General features: G+C 39.5%; 1 protein-coding gene across 3 annotated transcripts in view; it reads left to right on the top strand.

Moving 5' to 3' along the window:
- Window positions 1–18,515, top strand: part of GNG2 (G protein subunit gamma 2) — a 115,992-nt gene extending 97,477 nt beyond the window's left edge. For all 3 annotated transcript variants that reach the window (XM_082735202.1, XM_082735200.1, XM_082735201.1), the window contains one exon: window positions 15,215–18,515. In XM_082735202.1, the coding sequence (XP_082591328.1) occupies window positions 15,215–15,343 (129 nt within the window). In that variant the 3' untranslated portion in view covers window positions 15,344–18,515. The remainder of the gene's footprint in view (window positions 1–15,214) is intronic.
- Window positions 18,516–19,901: the final 1,386 nt, after the last annotated feature.

Raw genomic sequence — 19,901 nt, 5'->3', positions numbered from 1 at the left:
TTTATTAAGCACCGTGTACATGCTTAGCTTTATGCATTGTGTCTAGGAACTATAGCAGTAGTACTGTTAAACCCTGATAATTTGAAATCCCTAGGAAAAGAATTTTTCTGAATAGCCCAGTTTTCAGGCCAGATGAAATCTCCTTTCTTAAAAAATGTAACTTCTTTGGATGACACTTTGAATGTCTTTCTCTTTTTATTAAATAGAGCAAATTAAATATAATGTGCTTTTTTTGATGATTCATTTGAAGTTATTAATTTCAAGAATATTTCCTATTTCATTTTTTAGAAAAATCCTATTGATGTACCATTCATTTAATACCACCTTGGAGGAGAGGGGAGGGGAAGACCACTTAGATGATTCACTCATTATTTTATAAATAAAAAATAGTCAATATTTATTTATACAATTTTACTTCCTCTAGTGTCATAATCAAAGTTTGATCTTGGGCAGTCTTCACACCCAGGAAATATCCTTTAGTCTTAATTTTGGCCACCAGCTGTGATGGGGGTGCCATGATGGTGTGAGACATCATGGCAACTTGCTGCCTTTCATTCTCAACATTAGTAGTCTTGCTGTCCATAACACCTCTCATATTTTCAGTATGGTTCCAGGGCATTTCAAAGAATCCTAATTTTTTTTCTGCAGTCACTTGTGTTTAAGCTGGATGTTTTCATTTTTTTCTGACTTGAATTACATTTTAATGATTCAAAGAAATATGAAGACTTAAAACTAGCCAGTTGCTTTTGACCTGAGCTAAAGACCTTTCTAGATAAATGTCAGACCAGTCTCTCCTACTTTGGAAATTCTGTCTCATCCCAGAGGTTTCGTAGTTTCTTTTGTCTTCTCAGGTACATTGCCGAGCCAATGACAAACGATGAACATCCCATTTCAAGCCTGCATCCCAGCACAGTCCTTGAGGTCTTTTTAAGCAACAAATTCAAGTTAAGTCAACCCTGACTGTTGCCTTTAATGCAGGCAACTCAACTGAAGAACTTGACTGAATGACTGATGCCCTTACCACACATGTGACTTCCCACACATAGAGGCAGTGACCCCCTGTCATCTTTGCCTGATGGCTTGCAAGCATTTTGTGACATCAATTTTAAAATGTGTCTTCATTTCAGAATGTAATGAAGACAGAACTATATCCTTACAGACTGTTTAAATTCTTAGGTCTGATTGGTATCCTGACAAGTGCTTCTCAGAGCTGTCAGAATGTCTGCCTAGAGTCGGTTCCTATTTTTTCAGAGCCTAAAATCAAAGTTTGGTAAACTTTATTGGAACTCTCTAGGGTCACTGTTTCTTTACTTCCAATTTCTTAGCCCCAGTCTAGCTGAAGAGGTTGCTGGATAGCTGGGTTTCAACAATGGTCAATCTGAGAAGATCCACGCTCTTAGCAAATGTAATTCCTTCACGTGTGCATCAGTTCTCATCTCCCTTAATCCAAGCTCACACTCCACCACCTGTCCATCCTGAAACATCCATTTTGATTCTCTATGTCATCATTTCCATCAGTGTACAAATGTAGTATTATTTCTCCGTCTTAAATAAAATTTTATTTTTTCCCTCTGAATTGCCCACTTCCTCTTCCAGCAACTGCCTCATTTGTTTGCTCTGCTTTGCAGAACTTCTTGGAGAAGTTGTCTATACTCATTATCTCTAATGTCTCTTTCTTTTGAAAAGTTATTTTCACTCTGGAAATAATCTCAAAGATACAGCAGGACTGCAAATGCCATACAAAGTATTTTGTTTTCCCCTGAACCATTTGAAAATAAGTTGTCAAAAGTTACTGCATCAACACCAAATACTTTAGTATGTGTTTCCTATAAGTAAAAACATTCTTCTACATAATCATAATGCAGTCATCAGAATTAAGAGACTAACACTGATTCGTGACTACTTTCTAGTGCTCAGGCCCCATTTAAGTATTGCAAATCGCCCTATTCTCAAAGCCCTTTGAGAAAAGGACCCAGTTCAGAATCATGTGTTGCATTTAGTTGTCCTGTCCATAGAGTTTCTTGAATTTCATGGCCTTGACACTTTTGAAGGTTACGGGACATTCACTTTGTAGAACACCACTCAAGTTGGGTTTGTCAGATATTTCCTTATTATTAAATTCAGGTAGCAAAACGGGAACATAAATATAGAATTGATGGGGATTTTTATCTCATTACATTTTATCAGTGGTGTATGATTTCAAATTGTCACTTACTGGTAATGTTAGCTTCATTACTTAATTAAGGTGTTATCTTCTAGTTTTTTCATGTAAAGTTCTTCTTTTGTCTTTTGTAGTTAATAAATACTTGGATCTTGGGAGATAGACCTTGAGGCTATATTCACTACCCAACTCCTCACTAAAAATTTGTTTTTAAAATTGTATTTAATTATATTGATATTAGACTCATGGCTTCCTCTTTTATTCGGTGGTTTATAATCTGCTACTATCATCATTTATTTCGATGTCTTAATTGCCACAGACTGAAAAGCTAGCTACCACGTCCTTCTGACATGATTCCATCTTTCTTTGACCGCTTCCTTAGTGCTTGGCACAAAAAGATGTTGTAGGGTCCTCTTATTATTTCCCTGCCCTGACCTTAGAATCACCCTTTTCTCTAAGAGCTAACTAGGTCCTTTGAGAATGGTATTTAGAAATGAAACTCTGGATGCTACTTATTCTCATTGCTGAAGTGTTTGAACTGTTGCTGCTCCAAGTTCCTCTCAGTGGACAGTGTTAGAGAACACTATACATGTCTATTTTTTTCTTTATCTTTGTATCTGTATATATGTAGTCATGAGTTCACACCAACACCACCAGGTCCTGTCCTACACCACAGAGTATATTCTAGCTTTTTGCTTCCCATATTTGTAACTCCCTTCACTGACAATGAGGATCCTAGCCCCCCTGGTCTGTATTTGGCCAACTCTCCTGTAGAGAACCAAGGTCCCATTCCATGACCTCTCCTCCTGACATGGATGATTCACATCCCACTTGAGTTCCTACACACCTTACCAGGCTATCCTTTACAGATGCTCTCCTTACCCTGCTCAAGCTCCGACCTCCCACTATGAATCCCTGATCGAGTGTGGAGCCCACTTTGCTTAGTCTGACCCAATCCCTTTAAGACTGAATTGTTCATGAAGAAGAAGGAGGAGGAGACCCCATTTGCTTGTAACCCCATTCCGGTGAGGCTTTCACCCCCACTGTTCTCTTGAGCCTGCTCTCACCAAGGTTGCTCATGACTACAAATGGCAAAATCCAATAGTCAATTCTCCATTTCATCATACTTGACCTACAGGCAACATTTGTCATGGCTGATGATTCCTTATGCCTTGAAGCATTTTCTTCAGCATTTGGTTCTCAACAGTCCCCACTCTCACAGGGGACTATGTCTAAATTTCCTGTTCTGGCTCCTCCTGGGCTCCCCAGTTTCTTACAATGAAGTGTTCTGGAGTTCAGTACTTGTTCCTCTCTTTTCTATCTAAATATACTCTCTACTTTGACTCTTGACTCCCACAAAGTAGTCGCTGCTTTCCCCACAGCATTCGGAGTACTCCTTTACAATGCAAGTCAGTGCTTCCCCTCCATTCCTCCATTCTGTAAGTTTTCACCCAAAGATTAATTGCCTTCTCCGTTAAGCCTAGCTGCTGCTTCTCCAGTAGTTCCCCAAACCCCTACACACACTCATATTCTTAATCCCTTTTACCCTGCTCTACTTTTCATTTTCTTATAAAACTTACTACCCTCTGGGGCACCTGGGTGGCTCAGTTGGTTAAGTGTCTTGATTTCAGCTAAGGTCATGACCTCAAGGTTGTGAGACTGAGGCCCATGTTGGGTTCCACAGTGGGTATGGAGCCTGCTTGAGATTCTGTCCCTCTCCCTCTACCCCTCCCACCCCCGTCTCTCCCTCTCTAAATAAATAAGTTAATTAATGAAAACATACCTTCTACCATTCTCTATAACTATTGTACTTTTCTGTTCTCTCTATTCTCCCATTCAAATACCGTATCAGCAATTTGATGATGCTGTTCATTGGTGTAGTTTGAGTCCTGTTTCTTCATTTTGGTTTTGTTGAGTTACTTGAACCTGTGGGTTTGTTGTTTTCATCAACCATTACGCATTTTTCAGCCGCTATGTCTTCAGATATTGTTTCTTCCTTCTTCTGCACCCACCATCTTTCTCCTGTCCTTCAGAGACCCCAATTATATATGTATTCAGGTCCTTAAGTTATTGTCTACCCTGGTGTTCTATTCATATTTTTTCAGTCTACTTTCTCTGTGTACTTCATTTTGGAGAAGTCCTGTTGTTATCTTCAAGTTCAATCATCTCTTCTTCTGCAGCATCTCAATCTGCTGGTAATTCCATCCAGTGTATTATTTATCTTCAGAGATTTGATTTGGATCTTTTAAAGATTTTATTTATTTATTTGACAGACAGAGATCGTAAGTAGGCAGAGAGGCAGGCAGAGAGAGAGAGGAGGAAGCAGGCTCCCTGCTGAGCAGAGAGCCCGAGATTTGGATCTTTTAAATATCTTCCATATCTCTTCTTTTCATGTTTTTCTTTCCTTTACCTTCTTGATTTTATGGACAGTATTTACAATAGCTATCTTAACAAGATCCTTATCTATTAATTTAATCATCTGTGTCAATTCTGGGTCTTCTTTTTAGTAATTCTTCTCCTTATATGGGAGAGATTTTTTTTCCCACCTAATTATATGCCTGAATTCTTTTTTTTTTTTTTCACTTGGATTCTAGATATTGTGGCATACTAGAATTTTTTTTTGTATTCCTTTTAATATTTGGGGGTTTTGTTCTATGGTGTGATTAAATTACTTGGAAACATTTTGGTCTATTCAAGACTTACGAGTGAACATTGGCATGTGGATCTGTAACAGCCTTTAACCTAGGCCAATTTGGCACCACTCCTGAAGCAATACTCCTTATAAGACTCTATTCAACCCTCCAGTGTTATAAGATCTTTCTACTCTGCCCATGGAAGCACAAACTACTCCAGCCCTGTCTGATCACCAGGGATTATTCCATTTGACTCTTTCTGAATATTTTTGCACAGCCTCAAGCAGTTTTCTCCCACATATGTGCTGATCAATATTCAACTAAAGACAGAAGGAATTCTCTGGAGGCCTCCAGTGCTCACACTTTCTCTCGCCCTCTTTCTGTGTCTGTGAAGCTCTTTTTTCTCTGTTACTCTCTCCTCAACTCAAGGAGATTCCTTAACTCTGTTTTGGTGGCCCCTCCCTGTACCGTGGCCTAAAAACCCTTTTTACACAGTCGGCTGGGTCAGCCATGGGGCTTATGTTGTCTCCCTTCTCTCACTGATCACTATCCTCTGCTGCCTGTTGCCTAACATTTATAAACTGCTTGTTCCTATATTTTTCCAGTTTAATTAGTGTGTGTTTTTTTTCATCATAATCTGAATTAGAAATCTGGAAAAATATATAAGTTCTACAAGGACAGGAATCTTTGTGTATTTTCTTCCTTTCTTATTCCAAGTATCCAGACCTATGCCTGGTGTATTAGGTACTCAGTAAATATTAGTTGAATAGAATATTTGTTGAATAAGATTATATTTGAGAACGTCTTCAGGAATTGTCTGAGTGTCTACCGTGTATCTGGCACTGATCATACACAGTGGTAGATAAAGCAGATATAGTTTCTGTCTTCCTAGAGTATAGTGTCTAAAGTGAAAGGCAAATATCAAACATAAACAATGGTTGTTGTTATAAATTGTAAGAAGTGTTTTCCTATAAAGGAAAAGAATGGAATGAAAGCGCATAATGAGGAAAGTCATTATTGGATGAAATGGTCATTGAAGACTCTGCAAAGAGGCAATATCTCATTTGACACCTAAAGGAACAGAAGGAGTCAGGCTGTAGAGAAAATGAGGAAAAGAATAGTCTGGGGATTGTATATGTGAAGCTCTGAGACAGAAAAGAACTTGGAGCTTCCATAACATTAGCGGAGGTGTGTGTGAGGAGGGAGGAATGCCACACATGAAATTGGAAAGATGGGCAGGCCCAAAGCATGCAGGCTGTTTTAAGATGTTTTGGTTCTCTACAAAGTACAATGGGAAACTATTAGTAGTTTTGAGTAAGAGTGGTATGAGCCAATTTATATTTTTAAATTAACTTTCTAGCTGCAGTATGGAAAATACTACTCTTGGCACAGTAGTAAAAGCTGGGAATTCATTTACAACTGAAATTCTTAAACTTTTTTCTGCCCTAGACCTGTTTGGCAGCCTACTGAAGCATATGGCCTCCTTCTCAGAGTAATGTTTTCAAATTACAAAGGAAGTTAATCATACTGAAATACAGTTTATCAGAATAGCTTTTAGAAAACTATTTGTGATAGAGTAATATAGGTACTCCTTTATTGGCTGATTATAGAAGACCTAATATTGAGTCTATAATTATACAGTGGATGAACATAAATGAAATGTTGTGATCTTTACAACAGTACTTATGGTGTGATGGGAACTATCTGACTTCTATGGCTAAACAAGTCAGAGGGACTGCTAATGCTACTGTTTATGTTGTCTACATCTGGGAATGTAATGGACAGAAATGCTAAATCTCTATTTGAGGTTAGTGAAAATAAAGATGTAACTTTTATCATCAACATTCACAGACCAGATCACCCCCTGAATTCTATCTGTTGACCCTGTGTTAGTCCATTTGAGCTGCTGTAACAGAATACCATACTGGGTGGCTTAGAAAAACAGACATTTTTCTCACAGTTCTGGGGCCTGGGAAGTCCAACATCAAGGCACTGGCAGATTCCATGTGTAGTGAGAGCCCGCTCCCTGGTTAATAGATGGTTGACTTCGCACTATGTTCTCATATGGCAAAAGGGGCACAGGAGCTCTGTGATCTCTCTTACAGCACTAATCCCATTCATGAGAACTCCAAATTCCATCACATTGGGAGTTAAGTTTCAACATATAAGTTTTGGAGGCTATGAACATTCAGTTTATAGCAGACTCCTTGGAAAACCCAAATTAATCGCTTTTTAGTTAAGAAATTATTTCCGTAAACATGGAGAAAGAAGACGGGAACCTAAACTTGGGTTGTCACCACAGCAATGACAGTAAGGAGACAAATGTGAGGTATTTTTGGAGAAATAAGCAGTAAGACAGGAAAGAGATTGAGTAGGGTTACTGGGGAAATCTTAATGGAAGTAGGGATATACAGTGTAAAGGATGCAGTGTGCACAACGTTAGCAGGGATAGTCAGAAAGAGTCTTGCCCATTGCTGTGACTCATTGAAGGCAGGGGACAAGGATGACACTATGGGTTAGAAAAGAAGGATTAAGTCAGGAACGCTAAGACTCCCTACTCACCCACTCATGATCTGTGAGACCTACAGCAAACATTTTCCTAATGAAGCCTCAAATTCACATATTCAAGATGAGGACAGTAATAGCTTATGACCCATAACATTGTTGTAAGCATTAAATAAGATACTATATGTAAAGGCATTAGCACAGTTCTGACATATAGCAGGGGCAGAGAAATATTTGTAATTATTCTCATTACAGCTAGGATTCTGAAAATGTGTTGGACTATCATCCACAGGGAAGTGCAATCTAGTTAAGGAAAACAAGATAAAACTCAGAAAATATTTTGAGAAAGAACGTATTTGGAATCAAGTGTTCAAATCTAAGATGTAAACAACTCCTAAGCTCTTCATTTTGCCCAATATAGCACTTTCTGTGTCATAAAAAGATTTTCATAAAAAAATTTCTGCCACGCACAGGCCGACCTTGTTTTATTGCGCTTTGCTCTGCTGCCCTTCTGATACTGCAGTTTCTACACATTGAAGGGTTTTTGGCAACCCTGCATTGAGCAAGTCTATCTGTGTCATTTTTCCAACAGCATTTGCTCCCCTCACATCTCTGTATCCCATACTGGTAATTCTTGCAATATTTTAAACTTTTTCATGATGTGTTTCGGTGATCTGTGATGAGTGATTATGACTTGCTGAAAGTTCAGGTGATGGTTAGCAATTTTTAACAATGACATATTTTTGAATTAAGGTATATACATTGTTTGCTTAGGCATCATGCTGTTGCACACTTAACAGACAACAGGATAGTGTAAACATAACTTTTATATGCCCTGGGGAACTGAAAAATTCATTTGACTCATTTTATTGTGGTATTCACCTTATTGTGGTAATCTGGAACTGAACCTGCAATATTTCTGAGGTATGCCTGTGTTTGTGTGTGAATGTTGTATTGTGTGTGCTGGTGGTGCAAGTGAGTTTTACATATTACTCCTGCCTAATCTTCACTGCTTACAGCTGAGCTCCTGTTTGGAGTAATAATGACTGTGGCTCAAACAAGTAAAAGGCACACACACAAAAAAAGTCATTGAGATTCAGTCTGAAAGTCTGTCCTTTGCTTTCATTTAGAGGAGCTCAGACAAGAACAGGCTGTTTCCTTTCATTCCGTCATAGTCGCATTTCATAAAGATGCACAAGGAATTTCAATTTCAGCTTTTGGAACTAGCCCTGCATTTGAGTAGCTCATATGTAGATAGCTGTGGCTTAATGGCAAAGCATCAGGGTTCGGTTCTTTTTCTGCCAAGAGCTTTGCTATATGACATTGAACAACTCAAGCCATCTGCTGAGCCTTAATTTGTCACCTATGAAAGGAATTTAACACTTCTTACCTCGGGATTATTGTGTAGAGCAAAAGAGAAAACCCAACATCTGAAACATAATAGGAGCATAATAATATTTTTATAAGAGATGTAGTGTCGATTAAAGAGCAATGCTTTAAGCCAAAAACTGTAACAAGAGACAGAGGTCCTTACATAATGATAAAGGGGTCAATTTATCAAGAGGATATAACCATCATAAATATATATACACCCAACACAAGAACACCTAAACATATTAAGCAAATATTACCAGACCTGGGATGCCTGGGTGGCTCAGTTGGCTAAGCATCTGACTTTGGCTCAGGTCAGGTTCCAGGGTACTGGGATCAAGTCCCACATTAGGCACCTTGCTCAGCAGGGAGCCTGCTTTTTCCTCTGCCTGCTGCTCCCCCTGCTTATGCTCTCTTTCTCTCTGACAAATAAATAAATAAAATATTTTTTTTAAAAAGCAAGTATTACCAGACCTGGACTTGAACTATACTATAGACCAAATGGATCTAAAAGACATGTACACAATTTTCCATCCAACAGCAGCAGCATACATGTTCTCAAGTGTACATGCTACATTCCTCAGGATAGGATGAATAATAGGCCCCAAGATAAGTCTTAGCTAATTTAAGAAGACTGAAATTGTACCAAGAATCTTTACCAACCACAGTGATATGAAACAGCAAACCAATAGATCAAAGAAGAAATTATAAGGTAAATCAAAAAATACCTGAAAACAAAAAAGTGGAAACACAACATCCCTAAATTTATGAAATGCACCAAAAACAGTTCAAAGAGGGAAGTTTCCTTTCACCTACATTAAAAAGGAAGGATGGAAGGAAGGTCGGTCTGTCCTAAGTAACCTAACTTTAGACCTCAGGAACTAAAAAGATCAAATTAAGGCTGAAGTTAGCAGAAGGAAAGAAACAAAGATAAGAGCAGAAATAAATGAAATAGAGACCGGAAAAATAATAGAAAAGATCAATGAAACCTAGCACTGGTTTTTGAAAAGATGAACAAAACTGATGAATCCTTAGCAAGGCTAAGAAGAAAAAGAGGGAAGACTCAAATAAAACCAGAAATGAAAGAAGACATTGAAGTTGATGCCACAGAAAAACAAAGGGTCATAAGAGACTAGTATGAAAAAATTATATGCCAATAAATTGGATAACCTAGAAGAAATGGATAAGTTCCTAGAAGCATATCCCCTTCCAAGACTAAATCATGAAGAAATAAAACATCTGAACAGACCAAAAAAGAGTAAAGAGATCGAATCAGTAATTAAAAAGCTCCCAAGAAGGAAAAGCCCAAGACCAAATAGTTTCCCTGGTGAATTCTACCCAATATTTAAAAAAGAATTTATGCTAATCCTTTTCAAACTCTTTCAAAATCAGAGAAGGGAGTACTCCCAAACTAATTATAAAAGGGTAGAATTACCCTGCTACCAAAACCAGATACGGATACTACAAGTTAAAACTACAGGCCAATATCCCTGGTGAATATACGCAAAAATTCTTTGCAAAACATTAGCAAACCAAATTCAACAGCACATTGAAAGGGTCATACCCCAAAGTTAAGTGGGATTTATCCCTGGGGTGCAAAGACGGTGCAACAAATCCATAAATGTGACACATCACATCAGTAGAATGAAAGGTAAAATATAATGATCTCAATAGAGGCAGAAAAAGCATTTAACAAAATACAACATCCTTTCATGATAAAAATTCAATAAATTGGATATAGAAGAAATATACCTCAACGTGATAAAGGCCATATATGACAAGCCCACAGCTAGCATCATCCTCAGTGATGAAAGATCGAAAGCTTTTCTTCTAAAATCGGGAACAAGACAAGGGTTCCCACTTTCACCTCTCCTATTCAACATAGTACTAGGAGCCCTAGCCAGAGAAGTCAGGCAATAAATAGAAATAAAAGGCATCCAAATTAGAAAGAAGTGAAATTGTCTCTGTTGGAAGATGATATGGTCATATGTAGAAAATTGTAAAGATCCCACACAAGAAAACTTAGAACTAATCAACAAGGTAAGCTAAGCAGTGAAGTAGCAAGATAAAAATCAGCATCAGACATCCATGTGTTTTTATACAAAAAAAAAAAAAAAAAGAAATAGAACAAGATATAAAATCTCATTCATAATAGCATCAAAAACAGTAAAATACTTTGGAATAGATTTACCCAAGAATATGAAAGGACTGTACACTGAAAACTAGGGTCTCAATGAAAGAAATTTAAGACACAAATAAATGGAAAGCTTATATGTGTTCATAGATCAGAAGAATTAATATTGTTAAAATTTCCATACTACCCAAAACCATCTACATATTCCTGTAGTCCATATCAAAATTCCAATGGCATTTTTCACAGAAATAGAAAAAAAAATCATAAAATTCGTATGAAACCACAAAAGACCCTGAATAGCCAAAACAATCCTGAGAAGCACAAAACTGGAGACATCACACTTCCTGATCTCAAACTGTTTTACAGAGCTGTAGTAATGAAAACAGTATGGCATAAAAAAAAGACACGCAGACCAATGGAGTCAAATAAAGAGCCAAGAAATCAACCCCAGTATATACCATTAACTAATATTTTATAAGGGAGCCAAAATACTCAGTAGGGAAAAGATTATCTCTTCAATAACGGGTGTTGGGAAAATTGAATAATCATATGTGAAAGAATGAAACTAGATCCACATCTTACACCACTGAGGAAAACTAACTCAAAATGGATCAAAGGCTTAAATATAAGACCTGAAGCTGTAAAACTCCTAGAAGAAGACAAAGGAGGTGAGCTACTTGACACTGGTCTTGGAAATGATTTCTTGAAGATGACAGCAAACATACATGCAACAAAGGCAAAAGCAAATCAGAGGTCTACATAAGACTAAAAGGTTCTGCAGAGCAAAAGACACAATCAACAAAATGAAAAGGCAACCTTTGGAAAAAGAGAAAATATTTGCAAACGATATATATGGTAAGGGGTTAATATCCAAAATATATAAAGAATTCATGTAAGTAAAAAAATCTGATTAAAAATGGGCAGAGTATGGGGTGCCTGGGTGGCTCAGTGGGTTAAAGCCTCTGCCTTCGGCTCAGGTCATGATCCCAGGGTCCTGGGATCGAGCCCCACATCGGGCTTTCTGCTCTGTAGGAAGTATGCTTCCTCTTCTCTCTCTGCCTGCCTCTCTGCCTACTTGTGATCTCTGTCTGTCAAATAAATAAATAAAATATTTTTAAAAAAATGGGCAGAGTAACTGAGTCGACATTTTTCCAAAGAAGACATATAAATGGCCAATCAGGATATGAAAAGATGTTCAATGACACTAATTAGGAGAATGCAAATCAAAAGCATCGTAAATATCACCTGTTAGGATGGCTATTATCAAAAAGACAAGTGATAACAAGTGTTGGTGAAGATGCAGAGAAAAGGGGACCCTATATGCTGTTGGTGGCATGTATAATGGTGCAGCCACTATGGAAAACACTATGGAGGGTCCTCAGAAAGTTAAAAGTAGAACTACTGTATGATCCAGCTATCCCAGTTCTGGATTTATAGCCAAGGGAAATCAGAATTTCAGAGAGTTATCTGTACCCCCCTTTTCATTGAAGCATTATTCATAGTAATCAAGATATGGAAACAACCTAAGAGTTCATCTGTGCATGAATTAATAAAGAAGATGTTTTATATACACATAATGGAATATTATTCAGCCATGAAAAAGGAAATCTGGCCTTTTGTGACAATATGATGGACCTTGAGGGCGCTATGCTAAGTAAGATAAGTCAGACAGAGAAAGACAAATACTGTATGCTATCCTGTGAAACCTAAAAAATCCAACTCATAGAAACCCATAGAAAGAGCCCCTGGCAACCACCCCTGGATGGTGAGGATATAGGGAGATATTGGTCAAAGGCTATAAATTTTGAGTTATAAGATGAATAAATTCTGGAGACTGAAAGTACAACACAATGACTATCATTAACAATACTGTTTTATACACTTGCAAGTTGCTAAAAGAGTAGATTGGAAATGTTCTCACCACACACATACAGAAAAAGGTAATTATGTGAGGTGTTAATTAACTTGTAGTCACAGTTTCATAATACAGTAATATATCAAATCATTGCAATATACACCTTAAAGTCACACACTGTTATTCAATTATATCTCAATAAAGCTGGAAAAGATGTTAATAAAAATTTTTAAATGAAAAAAAAAAAGGTGAGACTGACTTTTACACAACCATTCGAACAGTATACCCTAAACCTACCTGGAACCTTAGAATGTGATCTTATTTGGAAGTAGGATACTTGTAGACGTTGAGGTGAGCTCATACTGGATTAAGGTGGGCCCCAATCCAATGATTGGTAGGTAGGAAATTTGGGCACAAAGAAGAGAATGCCAAGGGAGGACAGAGACACACAAGACAGAAGGCCATGTGAAGATACAGGCAGAGGTTAGAGTGGCATGTTTATAAGAAAAGGGACACGAAGGATTGTTGCAAACTACCAGGCGCTAGCTAAGAAGCATGAAACAGATTCTCCTTGGCCTCAAGGGGGAACCAATCCTACTGAAACCTTGATTTTGAACTTCCAGTCTTTAGCACTGTCAGAGAATAAATTTCTGTTGTGTTAAGTCACCCGTTTGTGACAATTCGTTAAGGCAGACCGAAGAGACTAACAGATATGCTAATACCTATACCTCTTTATATCAGTCAGAGTCGACTAGGTTTTGTTGCAGTAACAAAAAGGTCCTCTCCTCCCATTCTTAAGGGCTTACAATAACAAAGATCTACTTCTTACTCCCACCACATGCCCTTTATGGATTATCTGCCACTCCACGCCATGCCACTCTGAGCAGGGACCCTGGCAGAGGCAGTAGCCTCTGTCCAGAATATTGCCTCTATCTGGCCTGTGATGAAAGGTACAGAGAGTCTGAAAATTCGAAAAGACTTACAGGGTTGGAAGATGAAAGCAGTAAACCATAAAATTGAAAGGCCTTTAAGTGACACAGCTCGAATCAACTCAGCCATAAGGCAAGGACCAAATCAAGGGTGTGGCCACTGTGACTTTTGTTAAAACCTCCAAATCCATTAAAGTGGTTCTCAGTATATTATTCAGTTGGACAAATTGGCAGAGAGAAAGAGCTTAGCAAACGATGCACTGGGTCTTGATGCTTCCGCCCCAAAGTGACCCACATCACTTCTCTCACATCTCATTAGCAGAGCAAGTCTGACGTCATTGTGTGGGTCTGTGTAATCCACCTGTAGGGTGGGGCAGTGAATTTTTTTTTTTTTTTTTAAGCAATGGTATCATCCATTCCACTCTTACAGAGGACTATCCTTTTGGTAGTCACTTTGAAAGGCTATCATAGGAGTACAGTGATGTTAAAAGCTCTTGGAATAATCTCCAGAGCAAGTATGTCATGTGAGAAAGTGACTCTTAACTTTATGGCTTTTGAACCCAAATTGACATTCCTCAGGTGGATCATTCACTTAGCCCCCAGATGTAGTTAAAATTGACCTCTGGTTTATTTTCCCAAATCAAGTCTATCCTCGAGTAGTGAAAATTTGCCATTCTGAAGGCTGGTTGAAGGAAGGTATTCCAGACCATTCCCAAGACGAAGCTACAGAAAAGTGAGAAATGGCTGCATCACTGAAATCACTGACCAGCCTTGCAGTGGGACTCCTCCCTACAGGATTCAGTGCCAGACTGAAGTAATATATATTTCAGATGTTTAATAAATTATATGCAATGATGTAATATATGAAAACTGAGCTTGGGAGGCTCAGTCAGTTAGCATCTGCCTTCCACTCAAGTCATGATCCTGGGGTCCTGGAATGGAGCCCCGCAAGGGGCTCCCTGCTCAGCGGGGAGTCTGCTTCTTCCTCTCCCTCTGCCCTTGCCCGCCCTGCCCCCAGCCCTGTGCACTCACTCTGTCAAATAAATACAATTTTAAAATACATACATACATACATAAAAATGCATAAATAAAAATAAAAAGGAAATTAACATGGCTTCACCCTTCCCATGTGTGGAAACTAAGCAATTTGCATGGATTATCTCCTTTAACCCTTGCAGTCAGGGCTGGGACTAGGGTGAAGTGGGTAAGAAGCCACAAAATGTATGGAGACCTGCATTGTCTGGACTGTGCAAATGCAGGGTTGAGCCTCACGTGACCCTAACAGCGAGCACCCCATTCCGTTTGTGCTCTAAGAGTCTCACTCACCTCGCCCTAGTCCCTTAACTGCCAGAGACAGCCACGTGAATCAAGATCACCCACCCCCTTCTTTGCAGAGAAGGAAACCGAGGCCCTAAGGAGTTTGAGCGCCTCTTCCCTCTCCCCCCACCGCCTCACTTTCCCATGAGCTAGTGACCTGCGCAGTCCACAGAGCTGAGCCCAAGTCCTTGGGGGATGGAGGGGTGGGACAACTAGACTCAGAAGTCGGCCCTGGCTGCCTGCGCATGCCTGGATTGCTTCCACAAATGCTTCCTCTTAAGGTCGGGTTGTTTTTGTCCTCCTCTTCAGGTATCCAAGGCCGCCGCAGACTTGATGGCCTACTGCGAGGCTCATGCCAAGGAAGACCCCCTGCTGACCCCCGTCCCGGCTTCAGAAAACCCATTTAGGGAGAAGAAGTTTTTCTGCGCCATCCTTTAAGTCGTCGCGAGGAGCCTGTAGAGCCTCAGGGCTCCTGGGACACTGTTGTTGAGTTTTTAGCAAAGTGGGCGCCTTTCTAGTCCACAGCATTTAAAGAGAGGGAGGAGAACCATCCTGGAAACTCCAGGCTATGCATGTTTAAAGAACCGGTCCCCTTGATGAGAATGAAAGCCAAACCACATCCTGAGTTAAGAGATCTGATTATCTGCAGAACTGCCTGGAGGAGGGGAATATGTAAAGATAAAATCCGCCTCATTTCTTTTCTGCTATCCCTTCCCAAACCTTATGTTTCTGCTTCATATTTAAAAAAATAAAAATAAAAACAGACAGCTGTACTGAGCTAAGATATGTATGACCTTCTTGGAATGAATATTGCCTTTAGAATACCCTTTGATAAGCTGAATTGTCCAGTGTAGCCGCGGTTTGGTTTAATGGCATTGATGTTTAGTCTTTGTGCCTTTTTCTTTTTTCCTTCTCTCCTGCCTCTCCTTCCCATCCCTTCCGGTTAGAGTAGTGCAGAGCGAAGACTGGATTATCTACGAGACTGAACTCCAAGGATGAGCACCCAAGTGTTTAGGGAGCTGTTCCCCTTGGTTTGTCCTCATGGTGATTAACAACAAAAAATGCCCAGTTGTCTGTGTTCTCTTATCACCATTCTTAACATTTGTACATGATAGCTTTGATTCTGCAAGTAAAAGTAAATCATGTGTTGTGACTGGTGCTTTCATATATTTGTGACGATTTTTTAGTAATACTGCATGAAAATGTCCCTATGTTACATCCATTCAGAAGGTTTGTTGTTTTACTCAAGTTTGGAACAGGAATGAGAAGGAAAAGAAGCTGGAGAAGAACAAACTCAGTGTCTTGAAAATTGAGATGACTTCAGAGCCTTAGCCGTGCCTAAAATACCTCTGAGTTCACGGTGGCTTAAACGCCTCTTCAACGTATTTTCCGAATCCAAAGCATTTTGATTGTATCTAGGATCCAGGGCAGCACAGGAACCAACGGGCAGGAGAAGGAAGGAAGGATTCACCATCAGTGAGGAGGCCTTTTTGTCATAGAGTAAGAGCCAATTTCATCTTTCCCTGCATTGTGGAAATTTTAGATTGAAAGAACACTTTCTGTTCGTTCAAATATCAGGAGAAATAAACCAATGGCTCGAGAGAAGACCCATTCTCAGAATCCCGGCTGTTCACCTGCCAGGGAGAAGGAGGCAGGTAGGGGCCCACCAGCACCACCAGAAGGGGTTCTGGCTCTCTCTTGCCACTGGGATAGTCTTTGTTTTTCACTCCCCCAATTTCTCAAAAGAGCCTTTTCTGGCTTTGTTCTCCATCTTGTTCGTTAGAGTCTCTCAGTCTTTCTTTACAACTTCCTTCTAGCTAGAGCTCTCTCTTCCTGAGAGGTGATATTGAAACTGATTTTTCATTTCAGCTCTAGCCTTCATCAGCCAGGGAAGGTACTGGAAACCTGTATCACTTTTTCCTGTGCCATTCCCATGCGAAAGAGGACCGGTCTTACAGCTCGCTGTTTACTTTGGAATTGCAAAAGACCATATCCAATTTAATTCTATTCTCTTTCCCTTCTCTTCCTTCTGTTTAAAAAAAAAAAAAAAAGGTGAGGAAGGAAAAGAGAAGATATAAAAACTTAGTAGGCCAAGGACAGATTTAGAAAGAGTTAGTAAATGTTTTCCTTAGCTCCTTTTTAAGGGCATGATGGTAAAAAAAATAAATATATCCAACTGGGGCAGGGGCAAAGGAATGCTGAGATACTTGCAAAATGTATGACACTACTTCTACAACCGGGTACTTCTGTTCAAACCTTGCGATGTTGTTACAGTCAGAGAGACACTAATGAAGATTTAGTGGGAAGACCCTGGCCAAGTATTCATTAAACTATATACAGTGTTGTACCATTAGCTTCATAATACCGTGGAATCAGCTAAAACCATATCACATTTTAAAAATTATCCAAAACAGGAATTGAGTATGTGGTCACCTAAAAACTAGTGTGAATAAAGCACCTTTTGATGGTGATTAAAGCGTCATTGTAAGACCCCAAGGATTTTCATAATCCACACCATTTATTTTTCTTAGAGGGATGCTTATGTTTTTAGGTAAATCTTGATCTTTGGAGCAATTAAAATGGAATTAAAACTTGAAGAAAGCACTGTAATATGGCTCTGGTAATTAAAAGTTAAGGAAGTTCCAAACTTGTGACCTTGTTTACAAAAGAGGAAAAGCAGAAAATATACAGCCCATCTGAAATTAAGTTTAAGGAAAATGTTTTGGCTTTTTCATAACTTCCATGTCCTGTACTATGGTACTATAAAGTCAGTCTTTATATGAGTTTTTGCTTATTGGTATTTTTACTTGTTAAGGGGAAAAGAAATCTTCTGATGACTTATACCTCTAAAGAGCTTTAATTCTGTTCGAGATTCAACAATCATGTCCACCAGCATAATTTTATCTTAAGGAATAACTAATAGGAAATATTAACTTAATTTTTCAGGGCCCTAATTTCTGTATATAACGTATTGGGTAGTAATAGAAATCTGTCATGCAGTTAGCTTAAACTGTAACAATAACCCTCACATTAAGAAAAAAAAATCTTGCTTTGTCTTCAATATTAACTCTATTTATTTATTCTTCCTTCCTTGCTTCCTTTCTTTCTCTCTCTCCCTTCCTTCCTCCATTACTCCCTCCCTTTCTTTTTCTTTTCTTTTCTTTCTTACTTTAAACCAAGAACAATTTAATTTAAATTAGAGGTTCCAAAACAGTACCTTGACCCAATGTTAATTTTTATAATAATATTTGAAAGAGATGGCTTACCCAGGAAAAATTAAAAACCATTTCTCGAGATACTCCTATTCACAAATGGGATTTGGGGAAATCGAGCATGCTTAGATTTTTGTAGCTTTCTTGTTTTTGCTTCTGTTTTTGTTTTCAAATGTTTGCTTCAAGCTGCTCCTGGCAATGGTGAATTGTTACATATCATTAATGTTTTCCCAACCCAAGGATTGTTCACATTTTTTCCTATATAAGATCTGTGGAGTGTGTCTTTCAAAGAGAGGGAAATACAGGAATGTTAAAGCAGGAAAACCTGAATGTGATGTGCACATTTTCATCCCACATGGACAATGTATTTGTTTTAATAAATGGAATTTTCAAATTCATTTCATATGCAGTCAAGTTCATTATGAGGGCCTGAGGGCCCGCTTGCCCATCGATTCCATGGTTAATTTGAGAAGGATGATAACACATAACGGGTGGGGAGACAGGAATCCATTGATTTTTTTTAGGATTTTGTTAACAGAAGTGTTCTCAGGAAGGGCTCACATGAGACTCTAAAAGCCTGTCTCCCTGGGTCTCTGTGTCTTAAAGGCTCATGCCTGGGGACAAAGAAAGGTGATGCAGAAGAGCCCAGGGCTCTGGCAGGCTGGACCATGAGGACACGAGCTACACTCTAGCATGATGCACTGGGGGGGGGGGGGGGGGTTTCCTTCACCAAAACAAAGCAACAACCAACAAAAAAACACAGTGCTGTCCTCCATAAATTGTTCATGACTTAAAAGGAGTTCTGGAGAAGACAAAATGCTTAGAATTCTAGATTCAGCAGCTCGTCAGAGATAGTCTCAGTCAACAAAACCTTCTGTAGGCTCATCAAATGATGCCGTGAGTAATAGACTCCGTTAGGAAAGAAGGAAGGGCGGGCTCTCCCAGGAGTTGTGTCAGGGACAGCCACGTCTTTAAAACTGATGAAAGGGGCCACTTGGAGTTAGTGCACTTGTCCACTTAGATCATTGTTTCACAGACAGGGGGCCCTGCTTCCGAATCGCAAGTGGGGAGACAGATGATGGGCCCCAACTCAGAATCTCTGGCAGGGGCACTTAAATACATGGGCCCCACTGCATGCTGGAACCCGAGGACCGCCTACTTGAGTATTTATGACAGAGAGCTTTTCACAATGCCTAAGGGAAGGCACAGACCAGTCGTATGTATGCTCACTTATTCCCACAGCCACAGGAAGTGCCTGACAAGGAGTAGACATAGAACCTGTGGGTGAAAAGGTAGACAGATTCTCCGTGTCTCCATGAGACACGGAGTCGAGGCAGCTGGTGGTTTTTGCCTCTGCTCCTGTTTTGTTGAGCCCATGTGAAAGGATGGCCTCCAGCTCTGGTTCTTTAATAAGCTGGTCACATTTTAGACAGCTCTCACAATGACGTGGGAATTGGAGCTGGGTCAGCTCCAATCCACAAATTGCAAATAATTTGCCAAGGGAAATCCCTTTCCCTTCGGTTCTGCCCCAAATCTACATTTTCTTCTATTTAGAACCAGGAGACTCAGGCAGAATTTATTTTTAATGAAAAGGGTCATGGGCTCCCGGGCCTTTCCTTGGTAAGGACTCCTACTGTTTCTCCATGTCCTGGGGGTGGGGGTGCACCTCCATCCTGAGGTGACAGAGAGACGGTGCCTGTGACTTCATACTGTACCCATGTAGGAGTCCAACTAGCATGAGCTAGAGCATCAGAGCTAGGCCCCAGAATTCCCCCATGACCTTG

This window comes from Mustela nivalis (genome assembly GCF_964662115.1).
Source record: "Mustela nivalis genome assembly, chromosome: 6".
NCBI classification, from domain to species: domain Eukaryota; kingdom Metazoa; phylum Chordata; class Mammalia; order Carnivora; family Mustelidae; genus Mustela; species Mustela nivalis.
Note: the sequence above shows the minus strand (reverse complement) of the source record. Positions and strands in the feature narration are given on the sequence as shown.